General features: G+C 57.3%; 1 protein-coding gene and 1 long non-coding RNA gene across 4 annotated transcripts; one reads left to right on the top strand and one right to left on the bottom strand.

Annotated features, from left to right (window-relative positions):
* The first annotated feature begins 2,614 nt into the window (after window positions 1–2,614).
* On the top strand, window positions 2,615–7,286 carry LOC102014642. 2 transcript variants are annotated; one of them, XR_001231676.1, is made up of 4 exons: window positions 2,615–2,726; window positions 3,705–3,828; window positions 5,545–5,659; window positions 6,765–6,850. It is a non-coding gene; the product is annotated as an uncharacterized LOC102014642 (long non-coding RNA). The 2 variants fall into 2 exon arrangements; XR_259627.2 differs by lacking the exon at window positions 3,705–3,828 and having other exon boundaries at window positions 6,765–7,286.
* On the bottom strand, window positions 7,237–9,268 carry Tff1 (trefoil factor 1). 2 transcript variants are annotated; one of them, XM_013506349.1, is made up of 3 exons: window positions 9,157–9,268; window positions 7,483–7,632; window positions 7,237–7,327 (listed from the first exon to the last, which is right to left on the bottom strand). In XM_013506349.1, exons 1-3 carry the CDS (start codon window positions 9,230–9,232, stop codon window positions 7,308–7,310), a joined length of 246 nt encoding a protein of 81 aa, XP_013361803.1. In that variant the 5' UTR covers window positions 9,233–9,268; the 3' UTR covers window positions 7,237–7,307. The 2 variants fall into 2 exon arrangements, with proteins under 2 accessions (XP_013361803.1, XP_005375886.1); XM_005375829.2 differs by lacking the exon at window positions 7,237–7,327 and having other exon boundaries at window positions 7,346–7,632.
* Between the last annotated feature and the right edge of the window lie 9,588 nt (window positions 9,269–18,856).

Below are 18,856 nucleotides of genomic sequence, written 5' to 3'. Positions count from 1 at the left end.
CCGGATTTCTTCCCTGGTGTGGATGCAGACAGAGGCGTCGATATGATTTGAGACCTAGAATTCAGGCTTTCGTTCGGCGCTGCTGTGACACCCGGTGGCACAGAGGGGCTGCCGGTGGCCTAACCCAGGGTCCTCACCCCACAGCTCCTGGGATAGCTCTCCCACCCACGCCCTTCCCTCTCCAAGGACCGGGCTCGGTGCCTGTGTATCCAAGAGTAGTGGATCCTGCTCCGTGCCAGCCCACAGCCGTGTTGAAACAAGCTATCCCACCGCCAGCAGGAGCCTCGGGCCGCCACACCCTGCTGATACCGCACAGCCTGGACCCGCTCCCTTGGCGGGTGGCCGAACACCACCCACGCGCCCCTCTGTGAGGCTATCACCGAGGCTGTTCCCGTCCACCAGGCGCTGGGGGCCCAACCAGCCCTGAAACCCTGGGGAGGGCAGAGCAGGCCTTCCTGTGGGACCGACTGCCTTCAAGGGGATTGTGGGGCAAACAGTCTCGGAAAATAAGCAAGGTGTCCCTCTCTGGAACAAAGGTCAGGCGAGCTCAGACCCCCAGGGTCAGGTTCCTCTCCGGGAGCTCCGTGCCATCCCAGGACAGTGGGGACCAAGGACCCAGGCCAGGCATCCTGCTGCCCTTGTGCTGCTATGCCAGGGGCAACAACAGCCCCCGTCTCTGACCCAGGAATCTCTTGTGCTGGGGTGCTCGGGACCATGCCAGACCCCCATGTCAGCTTGCAGGAGCACAGAGCTTGACCCATCCCCCATTACCACCACCAAGCCAGCTAAGCCCGAATGCAGAAAACCGTCCCCGTCTGCTTCTCCCTAGACACCGGCTTGCCTCAGGCTCTCTGCCAGCTCAATGGACATGACTCTGCCGGACCCATCTTGCTCCCACTGCAGAGTTCAAGTCAGAGCACACAAAGACCCGAGAGCGATGACGAAATGCCCTGGATAGTCCTGCCTGTCCGAGTCACGCTCTGTAACCTTCTTGGACCTCGACTCTGGTCCTTCCTTCCCGACAGCTCTCAACACCTCGCAGCGAGCCCTGAGCTCCGGAACCAGCCGGCTGGACGTCTTTCTCCCCGGCTGACGTTTCCTGACAGCCTCACCAGCACTAAACATTTCAACACGTCAGCCCTCCCCTGCTCACAAAGGCAGACGAGGAAGTTCTCTTAGGTTCGTGCTATCTCTCTACGACTCAGCTAGTAACCCCACAAATGGGCTATAAAACCAAACTTGGCTGGGGGATTAGTTCCTGATTTGACCTTTAATTCAACAGTCTGTGAACAAAACCCCCTTGTCGTCTGGAAAGTTCCCCGGAAGCCACAGAACCTCCAAGTTCATGCCCAGCTGCGGAGGAGAAAAACGCAGGGACCACATCCAGCCATCCAGCCCCGAGGTGCGCTACTCCGTCCACAGCCCAGGTGGAGTTGGGGGACAGGGGCGCAGCCTCGGCCCTCAGGGGGAGCACACACCTCGGGCTTGGGTGAGGGAACCAGAGTTCCCCATGGCAGCAGGGCCCAGAGTGGAGGTTTCCGCCCGGGCAGACGGACAGGGCTTCGGGAGGACATGTCCTCTCGATGCGCATGACTCTCGGGGCCTCCACTTCCCCTGGGGCCGACGGGTCCCGGCGTGTGACTGATGTGGGGATGACAGGACCCGGCCCTGAGGCACGGGCTAATCAGGACCCGGGCTTCCCGTCCTGTGCTAACGCCCCCGCTGGTTCCCTCCTTTCTCATCTTACAGATGGCCAGCTCCCACAGTGCGTGAAAGCGGCCAGGCCCAGGCATAATATCACCTGTCCCTGCACAAGCGTCCTGGTGGCCCACAGCCTGCCCCTCCCACCTCTTCGGCTCCCCGAGACTGTTTTTTCCTTGCCACCTGGAGCAGAATGGGCCGCGCGGACCCCAGACCCACAGAGGGCGCCCGTGTAAACAGGCAGCAAGCGGGGGACCCTTTGTCGGGGCCTCAGACCACCAACAGGGCGGGCACCAGGCTCTCAGACTTCTGGCCACCCCGACTCTGGGACGATCGACGTCTGTGGCTGGAGGTCTCTGGGGCTGCAGCAAACCAACACACCACGCAAGATGGAGGAGCGGGAGGGGGCACCAAGCGACCGCAGGAGCAGCTCTGAGGGACAGCGGCATCAGATGTGCCCAGAGCCGACGCAGCCTCCCGTTTATTCTAACCTGCCTCCATTTAGACGTTACCCCCAATACAGCGTCAACACTGGCAACACAGTTGTCACTGCATCATTTAGAGAATAAAGAGCAGACACTGTTCACGCTCGGGGCCGAGACTTTTATTTTTGGTGCCAGGTTGGTGGGACCCTGTGGTATAGGAAGCCAAGAACACACCCCACCCCACTCTTCAGCCTGTCGAAGAACCTGGATCCCAACCCACATCCTGAGTCTGTGTTGGGGTGAGGGGGACACCACGCACGCAGCCCCCGGCCATCTGCCTCTGAGATTTCCCCACAGTGACTCTCCCTGTGAGAGGCTGTCTGGCCTTTTGTCTGAAGAGCTACAGGGATATGGAATATTCTAGAAGGTTCAGCTTCAGGGACATGGAACATTCTAGAAGGTTCTCTGGGTCAGTAGGAGGAGCACAATGTACAAGACGCCACAGCCAGCAGGAACAGTGTGTGTCTGGCCAGTCAGGGACAGCGTGAGCTGGCACTCACCTCGGCTGACGGGTTCTGTGGCTGAGGGAGAGACACACAGGTGAGGCTGCCCGCTGCCAAGCAGCCCACACAGAGGCGAGAGTCCCAGCGTGGCCTCCACCCCACATAGGACCCGCACCTTTGGGGCACTGGGAGCACTGGTCCCATGCGCTCAACCTCACCCAGTGTCTTCCCCAAGGTGTGAGGGACTCGGCCCTTCAAGCACCCTTGGGGTGAGCCTGGGCTCAACTTCTCAGCAGGGCTGTTCCTCTTCCTGGTGGCGGTCGTCACCGCAGTGTGCTCAGTTCCCACATCACACAGGGCCAGTGCCCTGAGCCCAGGAAGGCCGCTGCCTCCCGGCCTCCTTGCCCAGGGACTCGCTGCCGTGGCATCAGGGACATGCTGCCCTGTCACCGCTCCCAGGAAGCCCGAATGGCTCAGAAACATTGTTCCCAGGGACACTGGGGTACTAGGAGGGGGCAGCAGGGTGGGCAGGATGTGAGGGCACGGTGGAGGTGGCTGGAGGGGCCCTGGGGGGACGGGGCTCAACAACCACAGAAGCAGCACCCTGTCTGTCTCTTCTCTCTGTCCCTACACCCAGCCCATGCACACCCACAGACGCACACGAGTGCTCACAGGCATGCACACACGTGCACACACATACACACATGCACACACATACACATGCACGCACCCACATGCACACAGGAAAACACACACACAGGCACTCACTGCGAATACAGTGAATGTCCAGTTTTAAAAATACATTTATTACAGTAAAAGACAGCTCTGTGAATCCCCTCTAAGCCCTCTGCCGGCTTCCCTGCACACAGCCCCTTCCCCTTGGTCCTCAGCTCTGCAGTCCTCGTTCCTGATGGCTTCACCACACTGTCCTGTCTGTCTCGATGTCCTGAATCGATTCAAAACATTTCTTTTTTTGTCTTTTTGAGACAAGCTCTCTCTTTGCAATTCAGGCTGGCCTTGCGCTCACTTTGTAGCCCAGGTTGGCTTCAAACTTGCAACGATCCTCCTGCCTCAGCCTCCCGAGCACTGGGATTACACGTGTGCACCCCCACTCCCAGCATCAAAGTGTTTCCCCCTCGTGGTCACTTTAACTTTGGAGAAGAGCTGGGAGTCAGCCGGTGCCAGATCCCGTGACGAAGGTGGGTGAGGACACAGCGCTGTGTTTTTGTTTGACAGAAATTGCAGTAAACAGTTGATCAACATGGTATGACCATGAAATACAGTGTCTAAATTTTTATATATGTGTTACAGTAAAAGACACATTACTGTGAGTCCCCCCAAAATCCTCCCCTGGCTTCAAAGGTGCTAATCACACGGTCCTCGGTACTGTGTCAAAACCTTACTGGAATAAGTTTTGTTCTAATTTAAACTTCCGGACCCTCGCTCGCCCCACGTGCCTCTCCCCCAGCAGCCCCTCTGCCAGGTTTTCCCGGCCCACGTGGCCCCCACGTACCCTCTTGCTGCCCACTGTTGGAACTCTCCTGCCTGTGCGACTGTCCTGGTGTCAGAGACCCACGGCTGTGCTCTGCCGATGCCCCCAAGCCCACCCTCATGTGCTTGGGGCAGGGGACTGCAGGGCCCCACCAGGGGGTGGATCCTGTGGGTGACCGCGACCCTTCCTGCCCTGGTGCCCAGGAGCCCCGGGTCCCGCTGGTGGAGCTGAGGCCACTTCTAGGAGGTGTGGCCAGAGGTCAGGACAGCAGAGGCGCCTGGGGGGTCTCTGCAGAACCCAAAGGCAGGGCAGCAGGTGAGGCTGCTGTCCTGGATCCATGTGCTCCTCCACCTGCAGGAACCCAGGGAAAATGGAGGGTGGCAGTATTTCCCTGTCACCTGGCCTGGCACCTGCCCACGAGATGCCCTTCCTCTGCTAGCTGCCCCAGCAGGGGGCTCCTGACTCCCTGGAAATCGTCATTTAAAACCACACAGCTCTGTGTGACCAAAGGGAGGTGATTTCTAGTGAGCCCCCAGCTTCTGCCAGGCTTGGGGTTGCCTGAGTCTCTGATACTCTTCAGTTCCGGGAAAGTGCAATCAAATCTCAGGAGCCCCAGCAAGCAGCAGATCGCCCACAGGGACACTTGGTTTACTTAGCACAGTGCATGGACACAGGAGTCAAATCAGAAGCCTCAGGATGCCCCGGTTCTAGCTCTAGCTTTTCCTCAGTATCACAGAATGGCTGCTGAAGCACCAGAAGGAACTCGTGTACCATGACATCCAAACTCTGGCTGCAGGGCCTGGCCAGAGAGCCCGCCTTTATCCAGGAAGAAAAGCCTTCCCCAAACCTTTGCTTCTCTGTGTCTCACCACCACAATCCCACGGCCACCTCCGCTGGAAGAGGTGGGAAAGTGAATTCTCCCCCCGTTCTGTAAGGAGCAAATCTGGGTGGGAGCGGGCAGGAGCCGGCAGGCACTGCCCAGGAGTTGGGCCGCTGTGTGACATCACGGGGACCCCATCTCCCTGCTCTGAGAATAGTGCAGAGGGCACAGGACACCAGCGGGACCCCAGAGACCCCAGGCTGCACCCCAACATGGGCCAGCCACATCCAAGGCCATGATTGATGACCCTCAGCCACGCCTGCGCCGGGCCCTGGGCGGAGCAGGGAGGAAGGGCGTGGATCGGGCGCTGTCCCCACCCTGGGGCCAGGCGGCAGCAGTGGAGTCCGCGGTGACCCCAGGCTGAGCTTCCGAGGGGCCCAAGCTTGGCATCTGTCGGGCAGAGTGGATCAGACACTCTACGGACGGGCAGAGGGGAGCCCGGGTTTTTCTCTGGGCTCACGGGAGAGGCCGCCCCTCAGTGCCCGTCTCCGCCGCAGCTCGAGGGTGGCAGCCCACCCACCGTCACGGTCCCTGTTCCCACAGGCAACCAACAGGGACCGGAAGACACCGGAAGAACTTGGTGCTTACGCAGGAGTTGTCCGTACTGTGTGATTTTCTCTCCCTTGCTGGGGATGGAGCCCACGGCCTTCATACTGAGGTCACCAGAACTTCTCTCTCTCATTTATTTATTTATTTATTTATTTATTTATTTATTTATTTATATTTTGAAACAGCATCTTGCCAAGTCACTAAGTAGCTTAGAATGAGCTTGAATTTACCATTCTCCTGACTCAGCCTCCCACAGTGCTAGGATTGCAGGCATGTGCCAGCTGCTGCGCTGGTGCATGTGTGTGGTGGGGGTGTGAGTGTGGGGCTGGGGATCGAGTCCAGGCTCCAGCACTGAGCCATATCCCCAGCCTGTTTTTCTGATTTTTGAAACCAAATGTCACCATGTACTTCAGGCTGGCCTTGAACTCACCATGTAACCCAGGCTGGCCTTGAACTGGAGGGATCTTCCTGCCTCTGCCTACTGAGGGCTGGGATTATAGTTGTGTGCCACCACACCTGGTTGGCGGTGTTTTCTCTTGTCCTTATTCCCTCAAAAGATACAAGATGACAACTATTTACATTCACACTGTGCCAGGCACTGCAAGCCACCCGGAGAGGGCCTGCATGGTACTGGGCAATACTATGCTCCATGTCACGTAGAGGACCTGCGGGAGTCCTGAACCAGCCCCCATGGATGCTGAGAGATGACCACATGCTGTGTGTGGAGAACCAGTCCTCCTTGTTCCTGGGCATCTCTGCGGAGAGGATCCCCGGCTTCTCAGCCTCCTACCTCTCCCCTGGAGGCCAAGGGCTTGGGAAGGGCGCCCTAGCTGGGCGGGGTGGCCCCCAGGCGCAGCACGTCCCCTCTCCTTGGAGCCAGCTGGCTGCAGGGCAGGCGTCTCAGAGCCCCAGCGTCCCCAGGAGCAAGGGTGCGGGCTGTAGCCAGCCTAGGACACCTGGGGTCGGGGCTGGGAATCCAGGGCCCCCGGCCTGCTTGGCTTTGGCGGAGCCCCCGGGAATAGGAGCAACTGGGGTCATCTTTCCATGCTCCCCACCAGGGCTCTGGGGCCCCCCCATGCTTCTCTCTCGGGGCCACACATGGCTGGGACCCAGCCGGCAGCTGCAAAAGGCTCGGTCCCCTTGCATCTGTCCTGCGTCAGCAGGAGGGTGACTTTGGCTTCTGTGTCCCTCTCCTCTCTTCTCTTTTTGTACAGACCTGGGGGTGTGGAAGGGCCCTGAAGATGCCAGCCCCCCGCTGCCCTCAGCACGGTCACTGCTGACCCCAGACACACGCCCAGGTCTCCCGAGCCAGCTGCCGTGCGGGAATGTGGAGGAGTGAGAGAGTTCGGGGCTTGGGCCAGCACAGCGAGTGTCACGTGGCGGGAGCCAGGGCGCCAGCAGCCGCGGGCAGGGGCGACCCGGCCGGCCACTGGGCACCCAGCAGACCCCACCTGCCAGCGCCCATGCCCACCTCACGGAGCGGGGAGGCCCCAGTGACAGTGTGGCCCACGACAAGAACCAGAGGTGCAAATGTCAGATGTCCCTTGTGAAAGGACAAGAAGCACAAGTAACCACTCCTCTCTTTTAATTTTAAGCCGATTTTGAGTATGAAAATCCAGGGCGTCGATCTGTGTCTCATGACCTCACCGGCTGCAGCAGGGAGAGGCTCTGTCTCCCGGGGGGGCGCCAAGCTCCAGGGCCACCAAGGGCAGGATCGTACCGGGGCAGGAGGCCACGGGTCCCGGCAGGAGCAGCCACTAGAAGACACACTCTTCCTCTGCGGGAGTCAGAAGAGAGGCTCGGGTGAGCTCTTCTCACTTGGAAAGAACTGCGGTTTTACTCAGCAGGAGGACTCCGGCAAAGGCGAGGGCTCCACACTGCTGTGGCTGCCTGTCCACCCCCACCCCGCACCCGGGCACCCCAAGGCTGCACCTTCTTCCACGGGGACTTGCTGCTTGTGGAAGCACCAGGGGACGCCGCGGAACGTGTCGCTGAAGCAGCAGCCTTTGGCCTCGCACTCCTTGCGCGTGATGCCATTGAAGCCGCAGTTCGAGCGCTCGTGGGGGGCCACTTCGCAGGTCTCTGGCAGGGCGGGCAGGAGTCAGGGAACGTGGGCCAGGGGCCGTGGTGCCTGGGGCAGGGCTGCCCACGCTGCCCACAAATGCATCCACCCATCAGATACATAGTTACAGAGCACGGTTCTTGGGTGCTCCGGCTGGGTGACAGGGACCCAGACATCCAAACAGGGGCGCTGTCGCTCAGAGGCTGGGTCTAAGGTCCGAGGCAGCACAGTGCGGGGCTCCCTGTGTGCCCGAGAACTGTGAGCTGGGGCGCTCCTGGAGGACCCCGGACAGGATGGAAGGGCAAAGCTGGGAGGGCTTCCTGCAGAAGGAGGCGGGGACACTGTGGGTGCAGGGGGCGCTCTGAGGGGAGGCCGCAGAAGGATGCGAGGCGGGTCTGGGGGGTGCGGGGGAGGACCGGCCGGTGCAGAAGACCAGACAGGGTGATTTCACGCTGGGAGCAAAGGGAACCGCTGGACAGGCCGTGGTGACGTGGGTCTGAAGGGGAGCAGGTGGGGGGATCTGCCGCTATTGGGGGCCGGGGCACAAGGGCCTGACCCTGGGGCTGTGCCTCCGGATCCTGCTAAGATCTGGTTGGGGCCCCTGAAGGATGCGGCGTGGGCCTTGCCATCTCTGTCCCCGGGTCCGTCCCGGGCCCTCGAGGTGCTGGGAGGACACCAGCCGCCCTGCTATACACAGGAACCAAACTGGAGCACTGGGTGTGTGATCACGGAACCCAGGCGGCCCTGTCATGGGCTCCTGGACCCCGGGATCCCAAAATCAGCCCCCAGAAGACGGGGTGGGGGTGGCTATCACACCGAACAGGACCCTCTGGGGTCAGGCCACCGGGGGACCCTCCGCCCCGTCATGGCCGCTCCGTCTCCGAAGTGTGGCCTGCTGTCGCCCCTTCCTGCTGCCCTGATGCGCCCACCCACTGGCCCCAAGTCAGGGGGGTCTTGGGAGCCGCCCAGGGGGGCGGAGTTTCAGTTCCTCCTGTCCCTCTGTGGGACCGTTGACCTGGGGGCGCTGGCAAGCCCTTTCTGCTGTTCCCCCACCCCGAAAACTGGGTCTCCCACCTCCAGCGACAGTGACCTGGACCCTCGCAGCTCAGGGGGTGCTTTCCACAGCCCGGCCAGCTCCCTTTCCTTTTCTTTTCTTTTTTCACTCAAGGAGGTGTAATAATAAAAATGTGCAAAAATATCCAGATCAGAAACACTTCACACACCGGGCATGCTAGCCCACGCCTGTAACCCCAACACTCGCAGTCACAGCTCCTGCTATGCAGTTCAGGCGGGACTTGAATTCCCTGTGTAGCCCAGTCTGGCCTCCAACTTGTAGGGATCCTCTCCTGCCTCAGCCTCCCAAGCGTTGGGATTACAAGGGTGTGCCAACACGCCCGACAGGAAGTGCTATCTCTATGCCAGATACCCAAAACTCCTACCACAGTGTGACACTAACCGCAGCACGGCACTGAGGGTTTGTGCTGGAAGACGGGATCGGCCAGGGATGCTCCTGCCGGCCCCGGCCGCGCACGAGGCTGCCTTACCTGTCTGGGCCCCAGCCAGCGTGCCAAAGACCAGCATGAGGACGACAGCCAGGACGCAGGTCACCTTGCGCTCCATGGCGGCTTGGCCTCTGGACTGCGGAGCAGATGGAGTCGGCTGGGGACCCAGCGGCGCTGTCTTTATACCCCAGCCCTGTTTGCCTAAAGAGTCGAGGCAGCGTTTACCTAAGGAGTCACCGCTGACTGTGAGAGGCGCCGGGGTGGGGCCGTTGTGGGGCTGGAACCTGAGTCAGGAAGCCCTTCTCTCATGTGGTAGCTCCTCCAGAGTGACCCTGGGCCGGGGCGGAGTGGGTTGGCCTGGCCTTCTGTCCCAGCTAACGCTGAGCTCACCAGGGCCGATTCGGGGTGTGAAAGGGGCACTGCGACAGCAGCCAGTACAGGTTTCTTTTTTGGTGGTGGTGGTGGTGATACTGGCGATTTGCACTGAGCTATATCCCGACCCCCTTTTTTATTGTTCATTTGGAGACAGGGTCTGTGCAGATCTCTAATTCACCTCAGCTGGGCTCAAATTTGAGATCTTCCTGACTCAGCCTCCCAGAGTGCCGAGATTACAGGGGTGCACCTCCACACTCAGCTTCTCTTTTTCCTAGGAAGTCCACAGCCCCTGGGAGGGAGCCTGGGTTAGAGCTGCGGCAGCCAGACTGTTCTTTTTTCCTTGCCAGGGCCCAGCCCTCCCTGTAATGCAGCCCCAAGAGGGCTGGGGTCTGCAGGCGGGACCTCTGCTAGGAGGGCTGAGTTCCCACAAAAAAGGGGGGCCGGGCATAGTGACGGGGACCTCGCAGGACTCAGCTGTCCAGGCTCAGCAACAGCACCCCGGAGACTGGAGAGCAAGTCGTGCAGCTCTCGGCAGAAGAGTAGGTGATGCTGGCTGTGGCCGAGCTGTGCTTCCGTGAGGGCCCCCGAGCAGTGTGTGCGCATGTGCGGAAGGACGCGTGAGTGCGCACGCGCGCGGAAGGACGCCTGGGTGGAGTGGGCTTTGCAGCCCTGCGTGCGACGTGTAGAAAGGCAGGGAGGGAGCGAAGAGCGGAGAGAGAGAAGAGTGGATGCTCAGAAGTGCTCCTGACAGAAGGGGACGAGGAACTGATACACTCAGTGCAGTGCAGTCATATTAAGGTATAGTGTGTACAGCAGAGGGCCTTTTACACTTTTATGAACTATGCGCAACACACAGCGTGAGTGCTTAAACTTCTTGCACTAAAAGGCACACTGGCATGAATCCCCCTCAAAATCCTCCCTGTCGCATCAAGCACACTCGTCCCATCATCTTTGCGACTTCCTGCAGCAGCTCTGGAGTCCTCTCCCCTGAGGGTCTTAGCTGCGCTGTCCTGGCTGCCTCAGTGTCCTGAATGGATTTAACATGTTTCTCCTTCTGGTCATTTTGACTTTGGGGAAAAGCCAGAAGCCACACGGTGCCAGATCCGGTGAATAAGGCGGAGGAGCACCCAGCGTCGCGTTCTTAGGAGCTGTCTTCCTGCTGGATGGCAGTCACCCTAGCTTTGATCACACCTTATAAAGACTCTCAGGAAAGAGGACTCCAGAGCTGCCGCAGAAAGCGGCCAGGACGGTGGGATGAGTGTATGTGAGGGAGGGGGAGGATTCTGAAGGGAATTCGTGACACTGTGTCTTTCAAAATTTAACGACAGAATGTATGTTTTGATCACCTTTTGTACATAGAATATACACTTTATATACATTATATATTTATATAATTGCAGAAGATTAAAATGAATACCCAATGAGAAATTTTACATACAAAGTTAAGTGAAGAATAAAATAAGCCTCTGTCTTAACACATATCACCATTTATGATGGAGATTTCCAAAATGTGTCAACCCATGCCACACAGGGGGACTGGAACCGGGACAAAGTATAATAACGGCACACGTACAGGTAGGTAGGAGACCCACCTGCCTCAGCATACAGCACATCTGGGAAGAAGCAGGAGAAACGGAGTATGGGAGGGCACTGTGGGACCTTGGCTGTGTGTGGGATGTTCTGCTGAGGAAAATCTAAAGGGAAGGGGGGAGGAAGGTCAGCACCTTTTAACCAGCTGCATGGACTCATGAGACAGTACTGGGGATTGAACCCAGGGCCTTTGCACTGAGCGACACCGCCAGCCCTTTATATTTGAGACACAGGCTCATTAAGTTGCTTGCTAAGTTGCCAAAACTGGGCTCAAACCTTTGATCCTCCTGCCTCAGCCTCCCAGGGTGCTGGGATTACAGGTGTGCACCATCATTCCTGGCTGTGATTATTGCCCAGTTCCCACCCAGGGGGGAAATCCGTAAGGGGGAATCCCTGAGGCTCTGGCTTTGCCTTCACAACTTGGGGGTGGAGTGACTGGAGCAACCTCGGTGGGGACAGCGCGTGCGGGCCCACCATGGTGAGGGAGGGTAGCCTGTGAGATTGCCATGGGGCGGGGAGTAAACCCTGAAGACAGGGGTCGTGACAGGAGAATCGAAGGGAGTGCTGGTGCACTCTCTACCTCACGGCTGCCTCAAGTTTCCTATGGCAGATCCAGCGACTGCGCCCTGCCCTCCTGGGCCTCCACTGCCCTAGGGCTCCCAGGCGCCATCCAGGCAGGGAAATGCGTGGAGCCACTGGGGAAACCAGTGTGGAGCTCCCTGAGCACTGTGGGAACAGAACAGCCAAGGGGCGAGGCAACTCCTCCCGCCGATTCTATGACCAAAGTGATGGAGTCAGGCTGGGCGTCGTGGCGCACACCTGTAACCCCAGCACTCAGGAGGCTGAGGCAGGGGGATCACCATGAATGCAAGGCGACTGCAAAGCAACACCCTGCCTCGAGAAAAGAAAAAAATTACAAAATAAAAAGAGAATGGAGTTGGTGTGTGGAAGTGACACTCACACTGCCAAGGCCGTTGCTGCACCAGCTGTGGGAGCCACGGGATGGGTGCAGCCCACACGAGGCACACCCATACGCACACTGGGGAATACTACACGGCCCGACACAGAAGGAAAGCCCGACGAGGCGGCGACCCGGTGACGGCTGAGGGTGTTACCTGAGGGAGGCAGCAAATAGCTGGTGAGGACATGAGCAGGTTGCTCTCACGGAAGTGGAGACCGGAATGGGGGTTCCCAGAGGCAGGAAGGGGTGGGGATAAGGGCAGAGGAGTGCGGCTAACAGTCCCGGGCAGTGGGAGAGGACCAGGCATGCCCGTGTCCTGTGGCTGGTAATGAACTGGGTATTTCTAAACAGCTACTAGTGGGGCTTTGCAGAATGGGAGGAGGAGAGGAGGCGGCTCGGGGCCATCTCTCAGTGCCTCTGCGGTGGGCCCTGGACCGGCCATGTCCCTGTCCCCGAGGCCGGCAGCCTGGCAGCGGCTCCTCACCCCGCCTGCCAGCGGAGCTCAAGCCCCGCAACACTGCCCTCGCTTCCTTTCCCGTCCTCAGCGGCCGGGCTGGGGAGGAGTCCGCCTAGTGACCCAGCGACACGGTGGCGTTCGCAGCCTGTCACAGACACACGGGCATGGTGAAGGTGGAGCGAGAGCTCTCAACACAGAAGGACGCTAATTGCCCGCGGTGACCCGCGCGATACGGAGGTTGATGTAGCTGCCCCGCGAGGGTGCACAGACGCTGAGACGGGTGCCGTCCAGCATCAGTGCAGGGCTGAGCCCAAGGTACGGTGGATATTTAAACATTAGAAATGTGTTACAGTAAAGGAAACATGGCCACGGTCGACGGGGTGGGGGAGTAGGTAGAGGGGGTTCGTGACAATGCGTCTTCTAACTGTAATACATTTTTTCATTTAAGCATTCACCGTATTTTATGATCACCCTGTGTTGATCAACCACTTAGGGCACTCTCTGTGAAATAAAAACAACGCCGTGTCTCCAGCCACCTTACTCACTGGATATAGCCCTGTGTGACTTCCCGCTCTTCCCCCAAAGTCAAAATGACCGTGAAAAGTCAGCGATTTGAGTCCATCCAGAACATCACGGCAGCCAGCACAGCGCAACTAAACGTGCTCAGAAAAGAGGACCCCAGAGCTGCTGCAGGAAGTGGGGTGGGTGAGGAGACACATGTGTTGGATGTGAGATTCACGGCAGCACTTCATTTATTGTAATAAATTTTTGAAATTTAAAAATCCACTGTATTTTTTATTGTACTTTGTATGTATAATTTTTACCCACCCAATTAATTAATAAAGATTTGAAAGCCAGGTGTGGTGGTGCACGCCTGTAACCCCAGTACTCCGGGGAGGCTGAGGCAGGAGGATCATTGGGAGTTGGAGACCACCTGGGCTTCAAAGTGAGTTCAAGACCAGCCTGGACTGCAGAGTGAGACCCTGTCTCAAAAAAGACAAAAAACAAACAAAGAAACAAACAAATAAATAAATAAATAAAAGATTTGAGAACAGAGCCACACCTTGGTGAGGAGCCCGTAGATAGCACCCTCTGGAAGCCCTGTGGCCCCAGCCTCCGAGGCCAGGCTGAAGAGGGAACCACAGTCCTTCGAGGAGGACGGTCCACGCTCCTCAGGAACAGGCTTGGGAGCAAGGCCTTTCCTCAAGCCTTCCCCAGGGTGGCCTGGGTCACTTAGCAGTGCCCTGGGTTTCACAGTGTCCCCAGCACCCTCTTTGGAAATCGGGTCTTTGCAGATGATGCAGTTAGGATGGAGTCATTAGGGAGGATGCAAATACCTACAGGGGGCAGTGACATAGAGACCGGGGGAAACATGGGGGAACTCCAAGACCACCCAAGACGGTAGAGGCCAGAAAAGGTGTCCCTGGAAGAAGGCCACACTGCTGAGGACCCAGGAAGGTTGTTCGTTTCTTACAGCAGCCAGGGAAACGAAGGCAGCCAGCAGGACTGCACAGCAGGGCAAGACAAATGTCCCAGCCTCTGCGGGTCAAGAAACACCAGCCCTGAACTCACACTGCTCCCGGTCAAGCCCAGGCAGGTGTCCCAGTGCAGCCCACAAGCCGCACACGCACCTGCCGGGGGCCATCCTGGCGAACCCCCGTGGCATTCATGGCAACGTGACGAATTGCCACGCTGCAGTGTTAAATCAGAAAGAAGCAGGCACAGGAACGAAGAGATACCTGAAGAGTTCTTCATCCAGGAACAGCAGGATACATACCTTCCGCAACAGCATGCAGAGCTTTTCCAAAATGACCATACCTCAGGCCGCAAAGTGTGTTCAAATAAGTACAAAAGGATGGAAACCATCCCCTGCGTGCTGTCTCATCCCAGCCGATCAAAGCTGGAAATCCACAGCAAAGGGAGCCTCAGAAACTACGCAAACACTGCGAGATCAAATAATACATTATGGAATAATCAGTGGATCACAGAAGGAACCCTGGGAGAAAAAAAACAACTCCTAGAGTCAAATGGCAATAGAAGCACAAGATACCGAAAGCTGTAGGGCACAAACAGAGCAGTTCTAAGAGGAAGGGTTCTAGCCGGGAATCCACTCATTAAAAACAAAAACAACAGAAAAAGCCCCATGTGATCCCAAATACATAAATAACCTCCTGGTGCACCTCAAGGGCCTCGACAGACAAGGACAAGCCAAACCCGGGACTGATGGAGGCAAAGAAATGATAAAGATTAGAGCAGAAATTAGTGAAATCGAGACTAAAAATAATGCAGAGCAGCAGTAAACTGAGGTGTTGGTTCCTGGAAAGGCTGGGAGGGGAGAGACGAGAGGGGCGGGGGAGGGGCCGGCTGCAGCGTGTCCCCTCCCAAGTCCCCGCGGGTCTGCGTTCCCTCTGCATCACAGACAAGGACTAATGAAAAACTGCGGGGAGAAAAGAGGAAAAACCCCACAAAAGACAGAAAGAAGTGGACGCGAAAGCTTACAGGTGACGCAGTGGGAAGAAGCCAGAACCCAGGCCAGGGGCCCGGGGACAGCAGACAGGGGAGAGGGTCTTTTTCCTGGGCCGTGTTCCTATTCCCTGACCTAGTCCTGAAACGCAAGTCATTCACCTTCATTATTAAAAATACTGTATTTTTAAAAACACAAAGTAATGGTTTTGCTTTTCCCCTCAAACAGGAGGAGAGGCGTGGCCTCCCTCCCGCAGCGGTGAGTCAGGCAGGTACAGAGGCGGGTGTTTGACTTTGGGGGGGTCCCCAGGCCGCGCCCCACGGGGGTGCATGCTGCACGGCTTTGCTAGCACACCTTCCCTGAAGTCAAACACAGGCCAGGTCGGGCTGAGCCCGGTCCCTAATCTGTTAGATTCCTGCCACCTTCTCCTTCTCCGCCCTTCGGGCCAAAACTCCAACCACGCGCGGGGGGCTTCCGCCAAGGCGCAGACTGCAGGTGACAGCAGAAAGTGTGGCCGCCCCTTGGTCTCACAGGCTCGCTCTAGGAAGCATGCAAACACTCACAACGAAACAGTCCCCAAACAAGGAGGCTCTTTTCTCATCCTTACAACCCTAAAAGTTAGCTAAGGGAGTTACAGAGAATGCTCTAGGGCAGGGCATATAGTTAAGGAAAGGGCCTGTAATCCCAGGGCTCTGTAAGGCTGAGGCAGGAGGATCTCAAGTTCAAGCTCAGCCTGGGCAACTTAGCAAGACTGTCTCAAAATTTTAAAAAGTTGGGAATGTAGCTCAGTAGCAAAGCGCCTGTGGGTTGGGTCCTAGGGAAACACATACACACACACATACACACACACACACGTAAGGTGCCTGAGTGTTTGAGTACTCAGTGGGTGATAAAGCTGGACCCAGGCTCCCACCTCACCCCTTGGAAAGCTCTGGGGCACCTCACAGAGCTGCACCCCACTGTCAAAAGGGGCTAGATGTTTGCCTGAGACATACCCACGGTCAGCTCCTCCCAGCCCTCCACAGGGAGAGCGAGTGGCCTTCCCTTAAAATACATATTAAGAGATTCCAGTTTCTCCCATAGCATTGGCCCTGCCCCTCCTGTACTGACTGACTTTCTCGGCTGTGAGTATTGTCAGCCAGGCTAGGGTTCTTTCGCTCAGTTCGGAGGGACACCGTGAATCAGTACAGTGTCGCTCAGCCAGGAGTCCTGATGTCACCAGATCCAGTGGCCACAGCCGGCTGTGGGTCTCCGCCACTGCCAGCCCTTCCCATCTGATGCGGTTTGGGCGGAAAGCTTGCTGTGCCTGCCGGGCATGCGAAGAAGGGGCCCAGATCCCTCCCTTCTGAGCTCGGCCACTCCAGGTGCCTGTCCCTTCTTCTAAAAGGCTGGGGTCTCCTCTGAAGTGGTGGGGCGTGAGAGGGCCCGAGCTGCCTGGCTGCCCTCCTGCTGGAGTGGGGACTTGATGGCCAGGGAGGACATGGAAGCCAGCTGTCCCAGTGCACTAGAGTGCAAGGGGGAGCAGAGGGCAGCGAGGGGGAGGGGCAGACAGTTGACAGCCAAGCCACTCTCTCCTGCAGGGAAGCCGCGTCAGGTGCTTCTCCTCTGCCTGACCCGGAGAGCGAGCTATAGGGCGTCAGGTTCAGAGTTCACCCAGCTAAAGAAAAACCACCATATTGTGTGACATGGAGGAAATGACACAACCTGGAGCTTTGGTGGAGAACCTACAGCACGCTTGGTGCAGCGGGCTGTTTGTATCATTGAGAGTTCGGAAAGGTTCCCCTCACTGAAGGATAAAGCAGGAGGAGTCCTATGCACCATACTTAGGTGTCCTATTACAGGCACTTAGATTTGCCATCACAGGCACCAAAGTTAGGACAGGCAGTGGTGGCAGAGAGACAGACACATAGAGCAACAAAACAAAGCAGGAGACTTGGAAATAGATTCCTATAAATACCTCTAAATGATTTTGGCAAAGGAGTACCGGCAGTTCAGTGGGAAAAAATAGACTCTTGCCAGACAATGCTGAGACAGCTGGCCATCCACTGGCATGGGGGAGCCATCATCCACAATTCAGACCTGAAATAAAACTCAGGAGTAATCGAAAAATGTGCAACCATAAAACATTTAGGGCAAAAATCACGGGGGAGCTAGCACGAAGTAAGCAGAGTCTCAGCTTGGCACTGTAAGCGTGATACAGAAAGGAAGCATTGAACCATTGGATCTCCCCAAAGTGAGACACTTTCCCTCTGCAAAACCGGGAGACAGGGCTGGAAAGACAAGCTGCAGACCAGGAAAATGCATGCAAATTCACATTAGGCAAAGGGGCTGGGCCTAGAATATAAAAATAACCCTCAAAACCCAACAGTGAAAACAATCTAGTTAGAAGATGGACAATAGACCTGAAGAGATAGTTCATCGAGGGCAAGCCAACTCACGGGGAGATGCGGGACACGTTTGCCTTCAGGGAAACCCAGATTAAAACTGTGGGTACCAATCGGTGTGGCTAAACAGAAATCGTGATCTCTCCAGATGCTGCCAAGGGCCTTGGAAATGGCATCCTTTGAGCCTTGTTGTAGGGAATACAGGGTGTTTAAGCCACTCTGAAAAACAGGGGGGTGGGCTCTTAAAAGTCAAATTATTCAACTATCCTCTCGTCCAGCAATTGCACTCCTGGGCCTTTCTCCAACAGAAATGAAAACATCCACCCAAGAGCAGGCTCCCAGGTGCTCAGAATCACTTCTTTCATGGTTGCCCAAACTGGATCAATCCAGAGGTTCTTCATCAGGGGAATTTTGTCACACTGCGGGACATCTGACTACAGAACATAAAACAATGAAAAGGAACAAATTATTGACACACTCGACTTGGATGAATCTCCAGGGAATCACTCTGAGCAAAAACCACTGCGAAATCGTAAGAACAGTTCCTCGGCGCCCCGCATCTCACTTGGCGCTCAGGCAGAGGCTCCGAAGTGAGTCTGCGGGTATGGACGGAGCTCTCGTCTTCCCAGTGCTTTTTTCACTGGAAATTTTGTGGATGAGATAAATGTAGAGTCGCAGGCCATGCTAGGAAATAACACAGCGGGCTCCCCTGTAAACGTTGCCCAGCTTTCCCCGGCAATAGCACGTGGCAAGTCGGGGTTACATACGGTTTTACGGCCACGGCATCCACAGTGAGACAGCCCAGCACGGCTCGTGGCTCGTGGCCCCAGCTCCCCCTCCTGGACTTGGTGCCTGTCTCCTGCCGGTAGCTGGAGGCTGGGCACCGGGAACCCACACCTGTGGAGAGCCGTGGGGCACGTGCACTCACAGCCCCGGGGGCCCACGTGAGGGACACTTCCGTACCCCCACTCAGCAGGGCCCTAGACTCGGTGCTGTCTGTGACCCGTGTGCCTGCACCAGGCACAGACAAGGAGGACGCAGCCCTCCCCTGCCACCCTCGGATTCAGGTGACAAGCCCTGCCCACGAGGTCACGCAGCAAGGGTTGGGTTCCCACGGCCCCCGTGGTATTTACATTGGCCAATGTTCAGTTGTCCTTCCTTCAAACTGACTGAAAGCCTGTTAGGCTCTCCATAATTCATTCCTTCTAAAATGTTCAATAGAGCCCTCGAATACTAAGTGAGCAACAGGGAGTGAGACTTCTGTCCCTGTGGGCGTGTCCTGGATGGCTGGGTGCTGGGGGCTCTGTCCATCCTTCGGCTCAGGACTCTCCTGGCCACAGTGGTCCCTCCAGGCCCCAGCGAGCCGGCACTGTCTCTGGCCATCCTTCCAGCTGTATCTCCGGAGGTGGCTGCAGGTCAGGAGTGCTGTAGGTGTGCTTTCTCGCCCGGCTCCCATCCGGCCTGGCTCTCAAGCCTGGGGAAGGTTTGAGGCAGTAGCTGTGGAAACAAGG

The sequence above is a fragment of the Chinchilla lanigera genome, unplaced genomic scaffold (genome assembly GCF_000276665.1).
Source record: "Chinchilla lanigera isolate Chin_1 unplaced genomic scaffold, ChiLan1.0 scaffold00006, whole genome shotgun sequence".
In the NCBI taxonomy this organism is placed as follows: domain Eukaryota; kingdom Metazoa; phylum Chordata; class Mammalia; order Rodentia; family Chinchillidae; genus Chinchilla; species Chinchilla lanigera.
Note: the sequence above shows the minus strand (reverse complement) of the source record. Positions and strands in the feature narration are given on the sequence as shown.